This window comes from Nomascus leucogenys, chromosome 14, assembly GCF_006542625.1.
Source record: "Nomascus leucogenys isolate Asia chromosome 14, Asia_NLE_v1, whole genome shotgun sequence".
NCBI lineage: Eukaryota > Metazoa > Chordata > Mammalia > Primates > Hylobatidae > Nomascus > Nomascus leucogenys.
The window spans coordinates 33,907,419-33,928,355 of record NC_044394.1 but is presented as its reverse complement, the minus strand read 5'-3'; the positions used below and the strand labels follow the sequence as shown (position 1 = coordinate 33,928,355).

General features: G+C 45.4%; 1 protein-coding gene and 1 non-coding gene across 3 annotated transcripts in view; both read right to left on the bottom strand.

The window, feature by feature from the left end:
• The window catches only part of ANTXR1 (ANTXR cell adhesion molecule 1), a 244,427-nt gene that overhangs the window by 62,992 nt on the left and 160,498 nt on the right, over positions 1–20,937 (bottom strand). For both annotated transcript variants that reach the window (XM_012501213.2, XM_030827130.1), the window contains exons 14-16: positions 16,986–17,027; positions 5,400–5,495; positions 4,620–4,787 (exon numbers count right to left, since the gene is read on the bottom strand). In XM_012501213.2, the coding sequence (XP_012356667.1) occupies positions 4,620–4,787; positions 5,400–5,495; positions 16,986–17,027 (306 nt within the window). The remainder of the gene's footprint in view (positions 1–4,619; positions 4,788–5,399; positions 5,496–16,985; positions 17,028–20,937) is intronic.
• LOC115838527 lies at positions 4,298–4,404 on the bottom strand. The gene has a single exon (XR_004033542.1). It is a non-coding gene; the product is annotated as a U6 spliceosomal RNA (small nuclear RNA).

Here is a 20,937-nt window from a genome sequence, read left to right as displayed (position 1 = left end):
TGTGGTTGGTGCCTTAAATTAGATGGGGAGATGGTGGGTGGAGAAGAGCCCACTGTGGACTTCTTCCCTCCGTGTGTTCTCTCTGGGTTTGCTTGGCAAATGTGCTCACCTGCTTCTCAAATACTCCATTTCATGTAAAGCAATGAGTCTAATGCAATGCAATTCAATGAGTATACGATTCTGGCTCCTTTCACTGGGGAGCCAGGAGTCTTTCCAATACCTGCTGACAGTTTTGTGTGAGGTGGAGCTGTTGTTCTCCTTGCTTATAGTGGAGGTAGAAGGCAGGCAGCGAGTGGACGGGTCACTCTCCCTGACCTGCCGGCCCCCATCCATTCTCTGCCTGCCTTCTCCGTGCCTTGGAAGCCTGCCTCTGGATCACCTAGCTGCCCTTTGGTCTTGGACTGTGAAGAGCCAAGGATTTGCAGGGCAAGAGGCAACATTATATAGGTACTTATATAACCATTTAAAAATGTAAAAACCATTCTTTGTTTGCAGATCATATAAAAACAGGTGGTGGGGTGGATTTAGATTGTCAACTAAAGAAACAGTTCCTGTCGAGTAGTCTCTTTGCAGGGCTGCAGCTCTTTCTGGAACCCAGTAACACCATTTCCCCACGTGCCCTTCAGGTGTAACAGCTCTCGCTGTTGCCAGCCCCTGGTTGCCCCACCATCCCCGGGGATTCCCTTCACTCTGCCTATACCTCTGTTGGTTCAACTCTTTTCAGTGTGCTTTCTGTTTCCTATCAAGACCACGGTGAGTTCAGGAAAGGGAAGCAGAGTTTATGGTACCACATAAGGCTAAATGTTTTGTCTAAGGCTGAGCAAATGTCCTTAGGCATTGTGGCTAGCACGGGACTCACTGTGGATCGAACATCATGTAAAGTAGGATGAACCCTGAGATTCCGGAAGCAAGCCTGCCTTACTTCTGGACAGAGAGCACACATGATTACTTTTGAATTTCTTTCTGTGCTTCTATCCTTCTTGTTGCACCTAAAACAACCTCTTTTTCTCTTCTCTCCTCAGAGAGATGGCATAAAGAATGTCACTTTTCTGGATACAGTATGCCAAAGTGGTCTGTGTGGTTTGACTGGCAGGATGCTCTGGGGAGTGGTTTCGTAATTACCGTTCATGCCTCAGCTCTTTAATAAGGGATGAGCCAGGTACAACACTGTTTACTGGGGATTCAAAGCGTAGCTGGTGCCTGCAGGGGGTCAAATCTAGTGGAAGGAAGGCTCATAAACATGAGTAATCACACCAACGGCTATGTATGCGTTTCCTCTACAGTAGAAGGAGCTGAGTAAGCATTGGCATTGGCTGTTCCACCAGGCAAAAGGAGGATTCATGCTCTGCACGTCCTAACGAGGGAGTCCTGCCGAGGAGCTCTTCAAGTCCACTGGCGTCCTAGGTCATTTCCATCTGGCCTTTTAGTTGACTCCTAAGACACTCAGATTCCCAACTACTTAACATTAATTCAGCAGTTGTGTTTGTGGTAAAAATGGACCCAGTGTGAACATTAATGTGGCTCTCCTTGCTGAGATGCCTGAAAAATCACCGCAGTGCAATCATGGCCTGTTTGCCTATTTTAAGAATCCAGGCACCACAGTTCCTGCCCTCCAAGGACTTCCTATGGAATGCTGGCTGGGACCTTTGGTGACAACTTCTTTTTTTTTTTTTTTCTTTTTTTATTTGAGATGGAGTCTCGCCCTGTTGCCCAGGCTGGAGTGCAATGGCACAATCTCAGCTCACTGCAACCTCTGCTTCCTGGATTCAAACCATTCTCCTGCCTCAGCCTCCTGAGTATTTGGGATTACAGGCACCCGCCACCACGCCCAGCTAATTTTTGTATTTTTAGTAGAGACGGGGTTTCACCATGTTGGCCAGGGCTGGTCTCGAACTTCTGACCTTGTGATCCACCCTCCTCGACCTCCCAAAGTGCTGGGATTACAGGCATGAGCCACTGTGCCCAGCTGGTGACAACTTCTTAACTCAGCTTGTTAAAACCCAGATGGCTGGGCCCCACTTCCAGAGTTTTTGATTTAGTAGATCTTAGGTGGGGCCCAAGAATGTCTAACAAGTTCTGGGGTGATGCTGTTGCTGCTGGTCCAGGGACCACCTTTGAGGGCCAGTGCTTTACTACAGAGACTAAGAAGAAGCTCAAGAGTCAGGACTGATGAAGTGATAATTGGGACAACAGAGGCCTGTCGCTCAGGGAGTCTGGAAGTGAAATTAGAGAAGGGAGGCATTGTGAACAAAGGGAGTTTCACTTGATAGGAAAAGATGGGTGAATGCTGAGAGTCAGTGTGCTTTCGGAGGCCTTTTGTGAGATTCTGAGTCACTGGACCTGGGAATCTGTATTTTTTAAAGCACTCTCAGGTGATTCTGACACTCAGCCGGGTTTGAAGCCTCTGTATATTCAACATCCTACAGTGCCTGGCACACAGTAGCTGCACAATGAATACTCACTGAATTGATACTAATTCCAAGTGGGTGTTGGGAATGTTTTTAGATTTCTAAATGTATTGGCCCATATACTTATTTATCTCATCAAATTCAGTCCTAAACCACCAGTCAATAGAGGAATAATATGCTCTCAAATAGAAACTGGAGTTTTCAAACAGAATTAATGTTCTCAAAAAAAAAAAAAAAAAAAAAAAAAAAAAAAAAAAAAAAAAAAAAATGTTCTCTCAGTGTCCAAGATTACAGAAACAAAAACCTGGCTATAACCAAAGATGTGGCGTTAGTCACAAGGTACAGATTCCTGAGAACGGCATAACAGAAAATCCCCTTTCTTCTTCATGGCTGAGAATCTGCTTGGCTCCTTCCTGTCTGCACATGCATGCACGCCACTGCATGTTCTTCATTAGAAAATAATTAGAAGCAAACAGCTGTTAGTCAAGCAAGCTGCATTTTGTCCACATCTTTCCAGAGTTTAATCCATTACCCCAGGGGGCAGGCTTATCCTAAAAAAAGAATCTCACTGCTTCAAACATGGCAAACCAAAACAGAAACGCGTGGCAATTCAGGTGAGCTTGAGCTAGCTCAGCTGAGGAAAGGCGACCACCAATAACGTTTCGTTACACTGCCTGAAATGGTACTTCTTTTGATTTGTTGGGGAAGGCCTGATCCAAAATTAGCAAATTAACTCAGTGAATGATGAAAATAATCTTTGTTGCTATTGGAAGGGGGGTAAGGCTGTGTGTGTGTGTGTGTGTGTGTGTGTGTGTGTGTATGTGTGTGTGTGTATGGGTGGTGATGGGAGCTGGCTGTATTGAGTCTTTGACTTGAGGCTTTGGAGTTGGTTCAGTTCTGTTTGCAGCATGAAACTGGAGTCTGTAGCCCTGAGTTGGGGGCCTTGGGTTCCAGACCTCAGCAGAGCAAGGACTTTGCCTATCTCAGTATGAAATCAGAGAGTGGGGACAGATTATGTCTAGAGTCTTTTCAGCTATAATTTTCCAGTGCTCTCTGACAAGTGGCGTAGTGCCGATGTTTATGGGCATGGCTAAAGAGTGAAGGTGTTAACTGAATCATGTAAATTCAAAGCCATTTGGACCAAGAAGAATAGAAAAGAGGCCTTCAGGCTGGGCATGGTGGCCCATGCCTGTAATCTGAGCACTTTGGGAGGCCGAGGTGGGCAGACTGCTTTAGCTCAGGAGTGCAAGACAGGCCTGGGCAACATGGCGAAATCCTGTCTCTCAAAAAAAAAAAAAAAATACAAAAATTAGCTGGGTGTGGTGGTACATGCCTGTAGTCCCAGCTACTTGGGGGCTGAGGTGGGAGGATGGCTTGAGCCTGGGAGGTCGAGGTTGCAGTGAGCAGAGATCACACGACTGCACTCCAGCCTGGGTGACAGAGTGAGAACCTGTCTCAAAAAATAAATAAATAAAATAAAATAAAAAAGAGGCCTTTAGGAAGCATTAACTGCCTCCAATGGCTAACACTTCCCAATAAACCAAAGAGGATTTTAAGCTCTGGAGGTGTGGAGGAAAGAGAGATGGTGGAGAAAAAAGATTTGCTCACAACCAGGAAGAGTGAGTCCTAGATCCATGGCCAATGAGATTTGCTGGTGGGCCCTGATACACTGGCAGGAAGCTCAAATAAAAGGGCTTATATTATGGCAAAAGGAGTAGAGATTAGCATCAAGGAGAATGCTGCCATTTTTCTTAGATAGTAGATTGTCTGCTAAGTGAAGTTATGAGATGCTATAGAACTTTATAGTCACTCTCTGGGGTTGCCACCCAAGTTACTTGACTCATTGTCCATGCTTTTTCCACTAGCTTGCCATGGTGATTTTTTTTTTTTTTAATATGGAACACTTCACGAATTTGCATGTCATCCTTGCCCAGGGGTCATGCTAATCTTCTCTATATTGTTCCAGTTTTAGTATATGTGCTGCAGAAGTGAGCACCATGGTGATTTTTAAAAAGCCTAGTTTTCAACCCAGATTATGTGGAAATTGACAAAGTAATTACTTGTACTTTCAAGTCCATAATTTTAGATAATTGTTCCCCTGTGATAAGCTGGGTTTTAGGCTGGGATTTTATCATGTGGAAAGATTTTGATTCTTCACTATGTAAGTGTTTTATCAGGACTGACGATAGATTTTTGAGTAGAGAGACACACCTTGATTGGAGAGTACCACTTCCGGGGGGAAGAAGGCCGACGCATATTGTTGTTGAGATTTCGTGGCTCAGGGAATTCATATTCCTGCTCTGGCATCTTGACTCTTGCATTCTTTGCCTTTTCCAGCTTAGCACCTTCTTCTGTGGAGCCCTTTTCTCCCCAACGAACCTAAAATAAACAAAATACAATGAAACGAAATGACAAAATATACTGCCCCTCGAGAATGAGAATGACAAATACATGCAGGAGTTGCAATGTGAATGCTACCCAACCCTGGATTCCTTTGGGTTTTGAGGGCCAGGGAAGAGGGAAACTGTGGAAAAAGAGAAAAGGGGAGGACCAAAGGAGCAGAGAGCGTGAGGCACACGGGTGGATATTTAGGGAGGAATTGTCCAGGCAGCGGGGACAGCACGTGCAAAGACCTTGCAGGTTCAGGTACGAACTTTGGATTTTATTCCAGTGAGAAAAGAAATCACGATGACGTTTGAGCCGATGTGTGACCTGCTCTGACTCACGGTGGGCAAGACATGGAAGCGCACAGTGAAAGGCTATCTCTCCTCTCTCTCCATCTGTCTGCCTTACAATCCATATCCCCACCAGACCTCAAGCAGGTTTTCAGCAATTTGCTTTGGGTTTCTGACATTGAGTCATCAGTGTGGTCTACGGCCATACCGCCCTGGGCATGCCTGATATCTAGAGGTTAAGCAGGGTCAGGCCCGGCTGGTACGTGGATGGGAGTAGTCAGCACATAGATAAGTGTATCTTAAGCTGTCCTCTTACCTCCATTCTTTTAATGCCTCCAACGCCTCTCCCACCATAATAAGAGGCGTCTACCGTTGGCCACTTTTTCTTAGGCAGACCATCATCATCTTCTTCCTGCAGAGAAATTGTGGCACATGAAGGAAGCAAAACAGCACTGCAGTGTGGACCTGCCTACTATGGCCAAGTGATTAGGAGTAGAGCTTGTAGAGTCAGACTGCCTGGGTGCAATCCCAGTGCTACTGTTTCCTAGGGCCTTGGGCCAATCACTGAAACCACCTAGGCTTGTTTTCCTTATCTGTAGAGTGGGAATGTAAGCAGTGCTACCTGGTAAGTTTGTGGTACAGTCCTGTTCTCTTGTTCTCTTCTACAGCTCTACTCCTTTGTGGGAATCGCATCGAACCCCACCTACATGCTGATGACTTGTGACTTTATATCTTCAGCCCTGATGCCTCTGAACTCCAACTGCTCACTTGACATTCACATTATTTGGGGGCTACAAAACATCTCAACAATACCACAGCAGAGATGTCCTGATTTCCCTACCCTAAACATGCTCCTCCTGCAGTCTTCCCCATTGCCTCTCTCTTCTTTACTGCCTTTCCCCCACTTGTCCCAACTTGCCAGCTAGTTCTGTTACTACTACTTAAAGATCTAAAATCTGTTGACTTCTCCACCCCCACCACCACCACCCCGGGCCCACGTCCCCATGCACTTGCTCCTGGACACTGTGGTAGCTTCCCAACTGGCCTCCTGCTGCCCTAAGACTCACCTATGATCTGTTCTCCACAAAGCAGCAGAATAAGTGCAAACACCAGCTCTGCCCTGTGTGTTCTGGCCTTTGCTCACCTTTCTGGCCTTCTTCCTTATCACGTGCCCCCCTCCTCCTGAGCTCCAGCCTGCCTGCCCTCTCTCAGATACTCTGGGCAAATTCCTGTCTTGGGGCCTGTGCACAGTGTCCCCTTGTCCCCTTGTCTAGGAAAGCACTTTCTCCACCCCATCTTCTGATGGATGGATTTTCATATCTCTCCTCAGAGAAACCTCCCCTGGAAATTTCTTCTAAAGTAGCTGCGGTCTCTCCATCCCATCCATCTGTTTTATTTTTAGTTAAGGATCTCATCATGGCTTGATATTTACTTAATATTTGTCTCTCCACGCTAGAACATACGTTCCACAGAGGCTTTTGTTTGTCATGCTTACAATTGTATTCCCAAGTTTTAGAATAGCACTGTGTAGTATGTGGTGGGTGCCCAAGAATTATCTGTTGAATTTACAAATAAGTTAAATAAGATGACTCAAATAAAGCAGTTAATTCAGTGTCTGCAACTTAGCTCAGTGACAAGAAGTTAGTGTTTATATTTTTTAAGATGAAGAAAGAAGACAAGAGGAACTTGTAACTTTATGGAAGGAAAAAGGGAGGAGATGTAGCAACTGCTCTTCATCTTGGCACTGTAATTATTCTTGTTTACACTGTTTACAGTCATGGATGGATTATAAGGAAGTGGCATGATTTCTCTCCTGGGTAGAGAAAGGAAGCTGGAAAAGGGGTTGATAAAGCAGACGAATGAACAAAAGAGGGAGAAATTGCTCACAATGCCGAAGCCTGCTTCTCACAGCCTCGTTTTGGTGACATTTGGGTGAAGTCCTATGCAGGGCACCACTGTGTGGGATGGGGCACCCCATGTACCCCATGGGGTACAAAAAAGCAAAGGCAGGAGAGGTCAGGACAAAAGGTGACAAAGCAAAGCAGAAACATGTTGGCACATTAAGACTCCCTGAGTTCCATGTTGTGCTTGGGATGGGCAGTCTTCTTTAAAATGATTTTTTAAAAATTTAATACATCTTAAAGGACAGAGAGGTCATAGCAGACCAGGATGTACGACGTTCTGACAGCTAACACTTGGGTGTCTCTCTCTCTCTCTCTTACTTGGTTGCTCTCTCTCAGATTCTGCTGACCCTTGTATTCTAAGTGCAAAGTAGGTGCTCAATAAACACATATTGCATTCATGATAATGCACCATTGAATTTATGCAGCCTTTCCCATGGTATGTGCCAGTCACTCTTTTAAGTGCTTTAAATGTATTATTAATCCTTTAATCTTGCAACCATCCAGGAAGGTACATGGTGTTATAATTCCTATTTTAGAGAATGAGAATAGAGAGGTTAAATGACTTAGGTCACCCAGCTTGTATGTGACAGAGCTGGATTTGAACTCATGCAACCTCATTCTCGTTTGATTGTTTCTCAGCGTTGGCCAGTCTGGATTTTGTTCTTTTGTGGTTTGCTTTTCCAATCATTTGATGGCAACAAATACATGCTCATTTTTGACTTCTCCTTGTACCTGCTAATTTTGATAATTTTTTTTTGGAGACAGCGTCTCACTCTGTCACCCAGGCTGGAGTGCAGCCTCAACTAACACAGCTCAAGCAATTCTCTCACCTCAGCCTGCCTGAGTAGCTGGGACTACAGACACATATCAATGCACCCGGCTAATTTTTCTAAAGATGGGGTTTTGCCATATTGCCCAGGCCGGTCACAAACTCTTGGGCTCAAGTGATCCTCCCACCTCAGCCTCCCAATGTGCTGGAATTACAGGTGTGAGCCACCGCACCTGGACTTAATTTTGATAATTTATAACTGCAAAATATAACAAAATAAAGTCCCCAACACAATAAAATATTATCGTTCATATTACTTTACCTTATAATTTCAGAGGTTTCTTTCACCTTATGATGTGAAAGCAGGAATCTTATATGTCCTATATGTGGTTAAACTTTACATTGGAGGTGGATGTATGTTTCTGTGTAAGTGGCTGTGAACATAGATATACAAAATATGGCTCTGAAAGCCTGGGCATTCCCAGTCTGGGGCAGTTTTCCAAAGGAGATAACAGAAATTCTATCCCCTAAAGCTGAACACAGCAGCACCACGAACGTTAAGAAACTCCAAGATTAAAGCCGCTTTATTCCATAGGGGACTCAACTAGGTTCATGAGCCTCTTAATTTTTTAGGAGCTCAGCTAATTAAGGCTTTTCACGGCACAGAAGAGGAGTCAGATCTAGAGAAATGAAGTGACTCCTAAAGGTGAAGCTCTGGTGTGGTTTTCTGATGCCTTGTCCAGGGATTTTTCTCCCCCTATATTTTACGAAAAGATCTTAAAAGAAGGATTTACAACTGGCTTTCTCTAATTCGCAACCCCGCTGAGTGCCCAGGATATAGTAAGAAAGCCGGTTTCCACCGCTTTCCAGGTTCCACTTGCACACCGGGGCAGCCCTCCCTCTAGTCCCTGACCCCTCCCTCTTGTCCCTGGCCCCTCCCTCTAGTCCTTGGCCCCGCCCTCTTGTCCATGGCCCCTCCCTCTTGTCCCTGGCTCCTCCCTCTTGTCCCTGGCTCCTCCCTCTTGTCCCTGGCCTGGGGAAGGAGGCGCCGCCCTCGTGCTCAAGAGCAGGGCCTGGCCTTCTCGCAACAGGAAATGCCTAGGGCTTGGGCAATCTCCACACGCTGCCGCGCCACCGAGCCCGTCGCTTAATCCCCTGACCGGAGCGGGCCTGCCAAGCTCAGACAACAGCACCAGGCAGCACAAAGGCCCAGGGGCTGACGGACGGGAGAGTCAGAGATTCCCCTGCAGTTAGCATGGGTCTGTTTACACATTCTGGAGACAGAAGGGTTTTGCAATCCCCAGGAAGAGAAGGGAGTCTTTGATGTGTCTTTCCATTTGGCCAAAAATGGATGGAGTAGAATCCCAGCCCCTTAGCAAGGCCACTAAGAAACTCTGCAGCACCGGAGGGTGGATTTTTACATCTCATTAAATCATAAAGGCTCTTGAGATCTTCCTCCTACACTGCCCTTCAAGGATGGTAGCAGGGAGGGAGAAAACACCAGTATAGAAGTCCTTAGTGTGAGCTGGCTTTCCTTTAGTAAACAGAACAAAACAAAAACCTTGCTGTCCTCTATGGTTATTGGAGGATGGCGCTGGATGAGCCCAATTGCTTTGAATGAGAAATCAGGGGCTTGTGGGGAATGCGAAGATGAGCAGAACAGAGTGGGGCCGAGCTACCAGCGAACTGCTACGACCCCCCATCCCCCCGACTGGTGGGAGTGGCCGGTGGTAAAGAAGAGGCCCTTTAATATTCCGTCAGGGGTTGTGGGCTGCACTATACTTTTAAACCTTCAGTAAAATTTGCTGCGCAGTTGGATTTGTGCCAGAGCTGCTAGATCGTGTCTAGCAAACCGAGAAGATGAGATAACGCGGAAGAAGCGAGGAGTAGGAGTCAGTGGTGCCTGGGAGAAACCGCAGGGAATGGGGAGGGAGGCCGGTTTCCCATCAAGGGAAGTTGTGTTTAAATCTGAAAGGATGTGGTGGCTCCAGACGTCCAGCTGGCTGGAGCTTGGGTAACACAAATGGCAGCACATTCCTCAGATGGTAGAGGCCCCTTCTGACCTGCGTGTCCTCAGGCAGACCTGGGTGTGCCTGCAGGCACAGTGCTGCTCGAGGAAGAAACAGCTGTAGAGGATGAAGTCTGTGAACTCACTTGGTTAGCCTGTAATTGGATTAGCCCTGTGCTGTCCTCAGACCCTGAACTTTTCCCATCTTTCCCAATCATGCCAGGCTTTTGTGCAGCTCCACGCTTCAACATGCAGGGCTCCACATGCCTGGAAAGCCCTTCTCCCATTGCTTCTACCCATCCCTTAATGTTAAGTGTAACCTATTCTGCCAAGAACTCTCTGGTTCCCCAGAGAATGCAATGCTCCCTCCTCATGAGTTTCTACAACTCCACCTTCCACTCACTCAACACGTTTAACTGTTAGTTATTAAGCAAACCAGAGGGTAGAAAGGATGAATTTTCCAGATTCTGGGACTTCCTCACTCCTGCATGTAGATTGTGCACGGGACAACTCCACAGACTTGATGTGAATAGCGCCCCCTGGAGTTGTGCAAAGGGTGGCCCTCTCAGACTCAGTTGATACGTTCTTTAACATTCCTGCTTCTCTGGTATCCATTTAGTAGAAGAGCCACATGGCCGGTTTGACTCTAGAAGGCTTACAACTCCCAATTCACTGCAGGTTTCAATAGGAACTATCAATGAAAAGGAGCACATAACTGAAAGAGAATCAAACCCAAGGAAGTAGCTTTAAATCAGCTTTTAAATTAATTTTAAATGTCATTGAACTGGAGCACATCTTAAACGTATAAGCTCAACAAGGGCCTTTTATTTGTCAATTATTTCACTAACTCAAGCAACTATCATTGAGTCCCCATCACCTGCCAGCATAGTGTTACATTTTGAGAAACTAAAGAGAACTCAGCTGTCGACAATATTGTTTACATTTATAGAGGAGTGAGTTTTGTGAGAATGATGACATGAATTAAAGGACTAAGGCTACAGAAACTCCCAGGTCTGGGAGGCTCCAAAGGGCAGAACTTAAAGCAGAACTGGCAAGCCTGTCTCATCTGGTCTTTGGGGAGAAGTCAGGGAGATTCCCTCAGTCTTGGAGATAAACTCCTGGGAGTGAATTGGCAAGTCAGAAATATCCAGCAATACTTCCATTTGTAAATATAAAACATTCCAAAGGATTTAAGATTTCACCATTCTGAGCCGCATTTCACATGTCATGGCACCATTATATCTGTTTACGTAAACAAAGTGATTAAAGACAACACAAGGATTGTACTGTATTCTTCAATAAGGAATAAGGTGTTTATTTTCCTAGCAGCAATGTTCTTTTTTTTTTTTAAGTATTAAAATATAGAATACTGAATTTTGGGCCTTCTCTAGGACTTCTGTTTGGAGTATATGTGTGTGTGAATGTGTGTGTGTGTGTGTGTGTGTGTGTGTGTGTGTGTGTATGTGTATTTAATGGTCACTGGCAAGAAGATCCCTGACAGTAGCTTGGCCCTTCATCCCTCCAGGGTGGAGGCTACTCTGGGTGTCTGTGTAGACATGGCTGGAAGGATGCCAGACCTGTTGCTGTTAGGAGTTCAACTTATCTGGCCCTGTATAATTTTCCATAGCTCAGTTTTCCTATCTAAACATTTCTTGCCACAGAGAAATTGTTAGGATCAGTGGGCATAATAATAAATCTGAAAATAAGCTCATCCTTCAAAGCCAGGTGCCTATTGTTCACTGGATGGGCATCAATGTCTTCAATAGGCACCCCTCTCCCTTCAGATACAAAATACCAACCTATAGATGTCCACATATTCACATCCGTTCTCACTCTCACCCGCCCCCCGGTGCACATATACTAACCCATGATTAAAACAAGAAGACACATTCTTCTTTTTTTGGAAGAGTGGGGGTCTTGCTCTGTTGCCCAGGCTAGAGTGCAGTGGCACGAACATGGTTCATTGCAGTTTCCAGCTTCTGGGCTTAAGTGACCCTCCAGCCTCAGCCTCCCGAATAGCTGGGACCACATGTGTGACAGCCACCATGCCAAGCTAATTTTTATTTTTGTAGAGATGGGGGTGGGGGTGGGGGTCTGCCTATGTTGCCCAGGCTGATCTTGAACTCCTGGCCCCAAGCAATCCTGCTTCAGCCTCCCAAGGTGCTGGGATTACAGGAGTGAGTCACCATACCAAGCTCCCAGATACATTCTAAAGCTTCATGATGAGACATGGTGACGTGGGAGCGTGAAAGAGAAGACAGGCGGGAAACATAGGGATAAGAGAGCTAAAGCGAACAGCTACACACTAGGGCTGTGGACAGAGCACAGAAAATAAGTAGGCATCTTTACATCAGTCTTACAAGGGGCTGTGTGCCCTGTGTGAGTGACGTGGGTCAGCGAGGGGTGACACTGCCGCTCAAGAAAGGAGCACCTGATGCTCCCAACAAGGAGCGGAGGCCTTGCTCTTGGTTGCAGGAGCCACATCATCTTCAGGGACGGGTGAGGAAAGACTGCTCTATGCTTCTTTTTCAGGTACAAGTTTGAATCCCAGTCCCATCACTTAATAACTGAAATATTGGGGCCACTAGTATTTTAATCTCACTATACCTCAATTTTGCATCTATAAGATAGGGGTTCATAATAGCACACTTTTGTTTCAGGGCTGCTGAATGATGAAATGAAATGTACCACAAAAAGTGCTTCACATAATTGCCTGGATAGTTAAAAATGCTCAATAAATGTCATCTTTAGTAATTAACCGCTATTATTATTAATTTTCATACATTCACATGCAATATCCACCAGGAATCTCTGCCTTTTTTCCTGATTAGGACTGATTAGGTCACCAACTTTATAAACATCCAGTTACTCTCTCTCTCTTTTTTTTTTTTTTTTTTTGAGATGGAGCCTTGCTCTGTCGCCCAGTCTGGAGTGCAGTGGTGTGATCTTGGCTCACTGCAACTTCCGCCTCCCAGGTTTAAGCAATTCTTCTGCCTTAGCCTCCCGATCAGCTAGGATTACAGGCATGTGCCACCACGCCCAGCTAATTTTTTGTATTTTTAGTAGAGACAGGGTTTTGCCATGTTGGCCAGGCTGGTCTCAAGTAATCTGCCCACCTCGGCCTCCCCAAGTGCTGGAATTACAGGCATGAGCCACTGCACCTGGCCCAGTTACACACTCTCTTAAGGCAACTCTGGCATAGAATTGCACACTTGCTATCAGCCCACAGGAGGCACTCATTCTAGAGTTGTTGAATAAATAAGATTTTTAAATATCAAAAAACATCGGGGCTACTTACATACCTTTTACCTCTATCCTATTTGACTTCTCTAATGTCCCTCAAGTCAGATTCTAAGACCTTGATTTGCTTGATGCTAAAAAGTACAATGTTTTAACTATTATTGCCTATGTCTCCAGTTTGGGTAGTTTCTTGATTTATTTCTGACAAAATATTTAGTTGATTAAGCCAGAGGGTTTCAAAGGGAAATGAATGAGGGGAGGCGCTCTAGCCTCCAGGAAAGGAATGTTTTGTTTTTCATCACAAATAAAATGTACTAGTCATCTGTCCAGCCCAGGTCGGGCCAAGGCAGTGTGACTAAGGAAGAAAATGGCAGGTGTTTCCAGAGCTATGCCTTTGATAGAATGAGAGAGGACATGGGAAAGGAAGCATCTTCTCTTTCCAGCACATTTACTTCATATGTAGGTCTGTAGGTGTCTGAGACATGGAGCTGCTTGGGGCTAAGCCATAACCTACTTTCCATTCAGTCATGGGGCTTCCTGCTATCTATTGCCTTTCAAATATGAGTGATATTGGGAATGATAGGATCTTTGGGAGCCTATAAAAGTGGCAGATGTTAGAAGAATATGGTATGGATTCCTGGGTGTAGCTTTTATTTTGATGGTATTTAATGAGACCAAAGTTTAGTTTCTGAAACAATACTATTTCAGAGACGCCACAGGGCCTGCAGCAGGTCCATTCCTCCTTCTGAGGGGAGCTATTCTCACCGTGGCCATGGGGCCTACTAGGAAGCTTCTCTTTGGCCAGATGTGACCCAAGAGCACCAGTCTGTTGGTTGGCTGTGAGCTATGACTGATGATCTATGGTCTGGAGTGAAAAGATGAGCTGGACCAAGTATTTTCCCCTGTTAGGAACTGAAAGATGGAAACTGAGAGACTCAGGCTATAAGCACTGGGGGCAGATGGTGAGATGGAGACTAGAAATATCAGATAGAGTCAGGAGAGAGGGCTCTGTATAAACCAGAGTTATGAGGGCAGAGAGGAGGCAGAAGGGAGTAAATTCCCAGAGAGAAGAAGAGCTGCTAGCAGTGAAATCGAAAGCCCATGGGGGTGGTGTCTGGATCTGCCTCAGTTCTTTCCCTAGCCACAGTCTACCTGAGTTCTTTCATCTTGGACTAGCTTGAACTGGTCTCTGTTTTTTGCAGGCTAATGAGGCTGATAAAAACTCAAATATGGTCATAAAATCCATGGAAGGTGATTACATGCAGAACAAAACCGTCACATGAAGTGCTCTATTACTGCATTCTCCCACGAACTGCCAGTTATTTGGAGTAACTGGAGACTTAGGGAGGGATCTCCACTGGTGCCACTTGAGAAGACCCTTAACCCAGGAAATGTCCCTCTTAGTTGTTAAAACTGAGCTTCCTTGCTTCTATTGAGCTCTTCAAGTTTCAAGTAATTTCTGTTTGTACCCTCCTCATACAAGTGTGTCACTGTTGGTTACATAGAATCTCAGAATATAGTTCCTTTTTCCATTATGAATTTTTATATTTTCTATTAAAAAGGTCACTGAGAGCTTATTATAAAGTTATCTTCATTCTCTAAGTTTAGTTATTTAAATAGTAGACATGCCTCTCTCAGAATATGATGCTTATAGAACTGAGGAAAGTTGGGATAAATAATACTGAAGGTCTTCATATATACGGCGGAGAGTGTTTGATTTCATATAGCTATTTGTTGAGTGTTAGACACTGGGATTTGAATACAGGGAGCTAGAGGAAAAGACTGTCTAGATTCAGACTATGATTTTCAGAGCATTGTATAAAATACTTTGCACGGGCTATGTTAGGTTATCTGTTTCTGTGGGATTTCTTTCTTTCTTCTTCTTGTTATTTTATTTTATTTTCCTGCCAAAATACATTAGGAAGGAGATTAGGTGGCCTAACTCACAGGGCCAACACACACGCTAAGGCAACCAGCACATGCCAAAAAGTGCCGCATGCTATAAAGTACAATGTTTAAATTTTTATTGCCTAGGTCTCCAGTTTGGGTAGTTTCTTGATTTATTTCTGACATCATATTTAATTGATTAAGTCAGAGGGTTTCAAAGGGAAATGGAGGGGAGGGGATCTAGGCTCCAGGAAGGGAATGTTTTGTTTTTCATCAGCAAATGAAATGTACTAGTCATCTGTCCAGCCCAGGTCTGACCAAATATAATCAACTGCACGTGTTCACGTGAGTTATCCCTTTGATGGTGTGACAGGAGAGAGGTGAGGAAGCTTCAGCCCAAAAACTCCTTTAAGCCTAACATAACCCTTTAGATTCAAGCGTTCTGAGGTTGTCATTCTGTTTGGGAAATGAAGTCAGCTTTCTTTGGGTGTAACTACAACTTTAATGAAACAGAAAAAACTCAACTACTTCTCTTCCTTGCTTTTAGCTATCCTTCCTAGATGGTTTTCTAGTTTGGGCTTTTTTACTTGGCTCCAAAATTGTGTTGCTGGGTCCTTCATCCTAAAAGTCCCTGCTGAGCTTGTACTGTGTGTGAAACCCTAGGCTAGATGTTGGATGTGGGGTAAGTCAGAGCCCAGTCTTACACCTACATCCCCAGGTGCACTTTGGCCACTATGGCTGCCACGTCACCTTCTAAAGGCAAATACAGAGCAAGAGCCAAAAGAAAGAGCCACAACCCTTCTAACTGACCACAACAAGGGAGGGAATGTTCTTTGCCTCCAGGCAAACAAAGTCCTAATAAGGGAGCTCCTTGCTCTATTTTATTTTTTATGTTTTGGAAGTCTAAGAGATAGCTGCACATAACAGAAACAAAGCCAATTGCAGTCGTGGAACTAGCTACGGTACTTTCTCTTGAAGGATTAAGGCAAGGTTTTAATGTATGTAAAGAAGGTTTTTTCTTCTTCTTTGCACAGCAATGTAATTTCCTCCCTTGATTTCTGGGCAGAAAGTTAGCATTCCAACAAGATGTGCTTTAATTGATTGCAGCTATTAAATCCCTTGGCTTACATGCATATGGTTCAGGATATAAGAGCCACATGGAATTTTTAATTTAATCATTACTCTTTCTCTATGTAGGAAACTTGACAAAGGCATTGGAAGGGGAAGGGTGAGGAACTGGCACTTGATTTGCACACAACAGACCTTAGGGATTGAGGACAAGAACTTGAAACCTTATCAATACCTCTTTTGGCCTCATTGAGTGTTTAGATATGTAACCCTGGCTTCTGAATTGGTGGATGTTACTTCTGGAGACTCCAGCTGTACTAAGAGTGATCAGATTAGCAAAGGCACTTGCTAGGCACTCTTGCCTTTCTCATGATTAGCCTTTAATGCCTCCACTGTATTCTACTCCAGGCCACCCTTGCATCAGAACAGCTTACTGGCCAATTCAGTGGTAGAGTCCAAGATTTTTTTTCTTTAGAGGATGAGAATTTGAGAGGAAGCCCAGGATATTAACATATCCCTCTCCAGCATATTTTCATTACTGCCTGGCACATCTTTAGGTAATATTGTTTTAAATTAAAGAAAAATGAAGTATTTGGCATCAGGCTATTCCTAGAACCAATGATTGGAGAATGTAGCAAACCGTGCCTGATCTACACACATAAAGCATTAAGTCTCTGCAGGAGAAGAGAATCTTAGGGTTTGTTTGAGAGGAAAAGTCAGTATCTCAAAGCTCCAAATAACTGTACTAATAAAAACATCTATTTCCATCTCAAATTTTATCTCTGCAGGGAGAAAAACCTCCAAAACCCATTGTCTTTTCTGGCAGTTTAGTTCAGTTTCTTGTTCATCCCTGGTTAGGAAAGGCCAGAGACTTTCCTCCCTTCTGCTTCACAGGCAGGTATATTAAATCCTTTGAGCTTGACTTAGCTCTGCTCTGCAGGGGGCTAAGTGTCCAGCTGCCCAGCCAGCTCTCCACCCTACTCTGCCATCCTGCCCACTCACTGCCATCCTGCTGTGGTCACTTACCTCACTCTCCTCGGCGGGGGGTGGAGGGACCTCCTTGATAATCTGAAAAGAAAACAGAGAACAGGTCAGTGAAAAATCTCTGGCTACCTGCCTCCTAAGAGGCCTGCTGTCAGGAGGTACCGTGGTGGTGCTGCCATAATTACCACGGCAATGGCCCCAGCAAGTCCGGCTTAACCAGTGCCATGAGAGGTGTCTTTCTGGACAGAGTAGCTCTGCTAGTGAGCATATGACTCAGGCCGAGGGTTCCAGTCTCAGTTGCGTCTTTTGTGGCTTTGTATAGAGAAATAAATGTTCCACAGGTAGCAGTCTCATTTCCTACCCCAGATAGCTATCATGCAAATTTATTCACAAATTTATTCACCCAGTCATTCACATATCAGATTATTCATTCATCTATCCAATCGTCTACCCATTTAACAAAGAATTGTTACACAATGGAAGTTAAGACGGTGCTTTAGGGATGCATCAAGTATGGACCCCACTCAGGCTGCTGGCAGTCCTTCAGCTGTCACTGGTCCCCACGGGTGTCTTTGCAGGGTGGATGTGCTGCTCAGGCAGACCGATTCTCAACAGAGGCAGCAAAGGAGTGTCCAGGGATTTCTTTCAGGGCACTGACACTTAGGGGCACAAAGCTTTAACTAACAATGTTATAAGATTCTGACTGTCCCATCTTTGGGGCTGAAGAGAGACATGTGGAAACTCTGGATGGACAAGTAATTGGGAGACAGTCTAACCCATGAAAGAATGATGACACATGGGATAAGGACAGGGCGGGGACAGCTGGGGCCAGTGAGCAGCCCCTCCTCCCTCTTGACCCCAACTTGTACCCCTCTGTCATAAAACGAAAGCCCTCACCGTTAAATGGATTTAGAGTCTCTTACATGGCATTTGGCGATTATCTACTATATTCCACTCTGTCCCTTGGAGGGCTTCCTCCTCTCACCCCAAACTTATTATCAGAATTTTGGGTCTCCTACTCGGTTCTTTTACTTGGAGGACTTCTGGCAAAATACAAAGCTCATTCCCTATCTCTTGATGCCTTAACATCAGGTGCTGACTTTGTAGATGGGTGCTCGGGCGCAGCCCACAGGACCCATTTTTTCTTCTTCCAGTTGGGGAGCTGGCCTCTGGCTGCAGGCCAGGCTGCTTAGCTGGCAGCAAACACCTCTTCACCTCTCCCTACTCAGCACATGTCTCCTCTGGTTTGACGATTATTCTGGGACCTTGTTAGGGCTCCAATCCCCACGCTGTTACCCACCCTACCATTATCTATAATGTCATCTCTGCATGAGGAGGCAGGCTTCCCACTGCAGGTTCTGTTAACCTTAGCCAATGGCCCAATAATCCAGTCCTCTGAAAGTATGGTATTCCATTAATTGAAGAGGCAGAAGCGAAGGCCTCCAGGGGTTTCAAACTCTCATTTCATCTGCCTCCACTTCCTGGCTGCTGTGAGACGCCTGGTGAAGGTCTCTGGAAAATGCAAAGCCACGATTGAGCTCACCCACTCAACCCTGGCTCAGAGTTCCTTAAGGAAATCTCTGGGGAGGATCGCTACTGCCCAGGACTGATTTCCCATCATCCCAGAAGCAGTAAATTACTTTACAGCAGGAAATGTCTGGAAACTGGAGGGAGGGGTGAGGATCTGGGGACCAAGATCTGGAATGCATCTGTTCTCCTGGGGCAGGGGTAGGGAAGGGAGTGAGAGGGGGATCAGGATGTTTGGGAAGAGACAGATGTTGAGAGGGCAGCATATGTGGCAAGGTCCCTGGGTGTGAAGAGGTTTGGTGCTGAGCAGAGGGCTTTTGTCTCCATGGTGCTATGAGCTAAGCACAGCATAGATGTTATATGTGAATTCCAGACTGCCTTCTCCTGACTGTCAGGATTTGATGAGTCCCTTAACCTGCCTGAGCTCCACTGTCCTCATTTGCTAAATGAAGTAATAACATGAACCTTGCAGGAACTGAGTCATGATGAGCGATCATGTGTGTTAAGCATCTGGTAGCGAGTAGGTGCTCAATAGATGCTGCATGCTGTTAGTACTCTCCTTTCCCTTTCTTGTTGTATGTGTCTCTTACCTTGATTACATCTTTCATACCCCCCCTGCATATACTAAATGCCTTTGCATGGTGGCTTCCAGACAGAGATGCCAAGGGGCCAGCATTTCATGAACTGAGTGAGACAGGAGGCTGGTGTTCTGACAGTGGCCAAGGGTTTTGGGGGAGTCAGTAGCAGTATGCCTGGCCACATGTGTGTCAGCATATGACACTGGCTGGGGAATGAGTTCCAGGTGGCCCAACACTCAGACCAACCCATCAATGCAGTTGCTGTTTAATTTAATGTATTAAGTATTAATTGAATATCTATTCTACATCCTGCAATGTGCCAGACCCTAAGGAACCCAAAACACAATGCTAAAATACATGATTTATTAAATATTGATAAAGAGGGGCTGGTTTATGATCCAGATTTCACATTGACACACTGTAAGTTGGGCACCTGAGCTTCTGGAAAAAATGCCACTCTGTTCAGGTAAACAGGAATTAAGCACCTCCAACCTGGTCTCACTGGTTGGGCTTCTGGTTATGTTCAGCAGGAATGGGCAGGAAGTCTTCTCATTGCTTCAAGCCCATGCACCGAAAGCTTGCCCCTGGGGAGCAGAGTGCAGCTCACCACAGGATGGCAGGACAGCTTTTAAAAGTATGATCTAGACAGGCTAAGCTTGGAGTCAGGGATGAGAATTCCAAGCAGTTAAGTTGGATAGGCTGCCTGTGAGTGGGCCAAATCCTTGTGCCAAGACCAGCACATGGGCCACCCAAAGGAGTGCTCTGAGCACAGGGACATGTCAGCTCTCTCAGCGCACCCCACTCCCCTCAGGGCCAGAGTCTGTGTTGCCTGGAGGAGCAGCTTGGGCAAAAGCCTGCATTGCTCTGTAGCCTGCGGCACCATGGCAACACAGCCACACACAGAGTAGCCTTAAAAATAGACATCTCCATGGTTGCTTCAGTACTTAAAACCAGTGCACCCCTGCTAATGGCTTCCCATGGCTTATAGGATATAATGCAAACTGCCCCCATGTCCCACAAGGCCCACATGATGTGGCCTCACTTCCCTCCCACTGTGTCTCTTTCCTTCACTTTCTGCACTCCAGTCTCCTGGGCACCTTCCTGTTCCTTCCACATGCTCTGCTGCTTCTCAAGTGCAGTATCTTCTGCCCAAATGGTCACTACCTCCTCCATGCTCAGCCCACGGCCCTGCACATTCCCCAGTGAACACCTACTTATCAAACAGATCTCCAATAAATGCACCTCCCCTGGGAATCTCTCAGAAAGGACAAGGTCCTCTTTGTGGGCTCCCATCGTGTTTGTTTTCTGTAGCACTTTGAATCATAATTGAAAGGCAAATTGCATAATTATTTGTTTCCAACCAGCATGACTAGAACGCCTCTATTTCCAACTAGAATCAGTTTCCAAGCTCAGGCTTGGTTTGGCCCATTCTCCTTTCTCTCAGGTTACGCGAGCATCCTCCTGGTTATGGGTGGGCTCTTTTGCACCTTCCTGGTTAGGAGGGACAAAGAAGATGGATAAGATTGAAGGGTCATTAATAAAATATTTTAAAGGAAAATTCTCCAATAAACATAAGCATAACATGGAAGAACTGGATGGTAGTATGGGAGTAAATCTGAGAACATTTTTCATATTTCAACTCTGCAGGCTAGTACCACTTCCCCACTTACTACCACCTTTAGACTGGGTGTTTTAGAGAAGCAGAAAGTGACCATTTGCCTTCTTGGGATAGCTGCCCTAGAGTCCCTTTTGCACTAAGAGATGGACTGGTGAGGTAAAGGGGAAGGGAAAAATGAGATGGAATATGAAACTCCTGAATTCTATTGGTGTTTCTCTGATACCTGAGAATTTCTTGAAACTGCTGTGTGTTGGGAGATGCATCTCCTCTC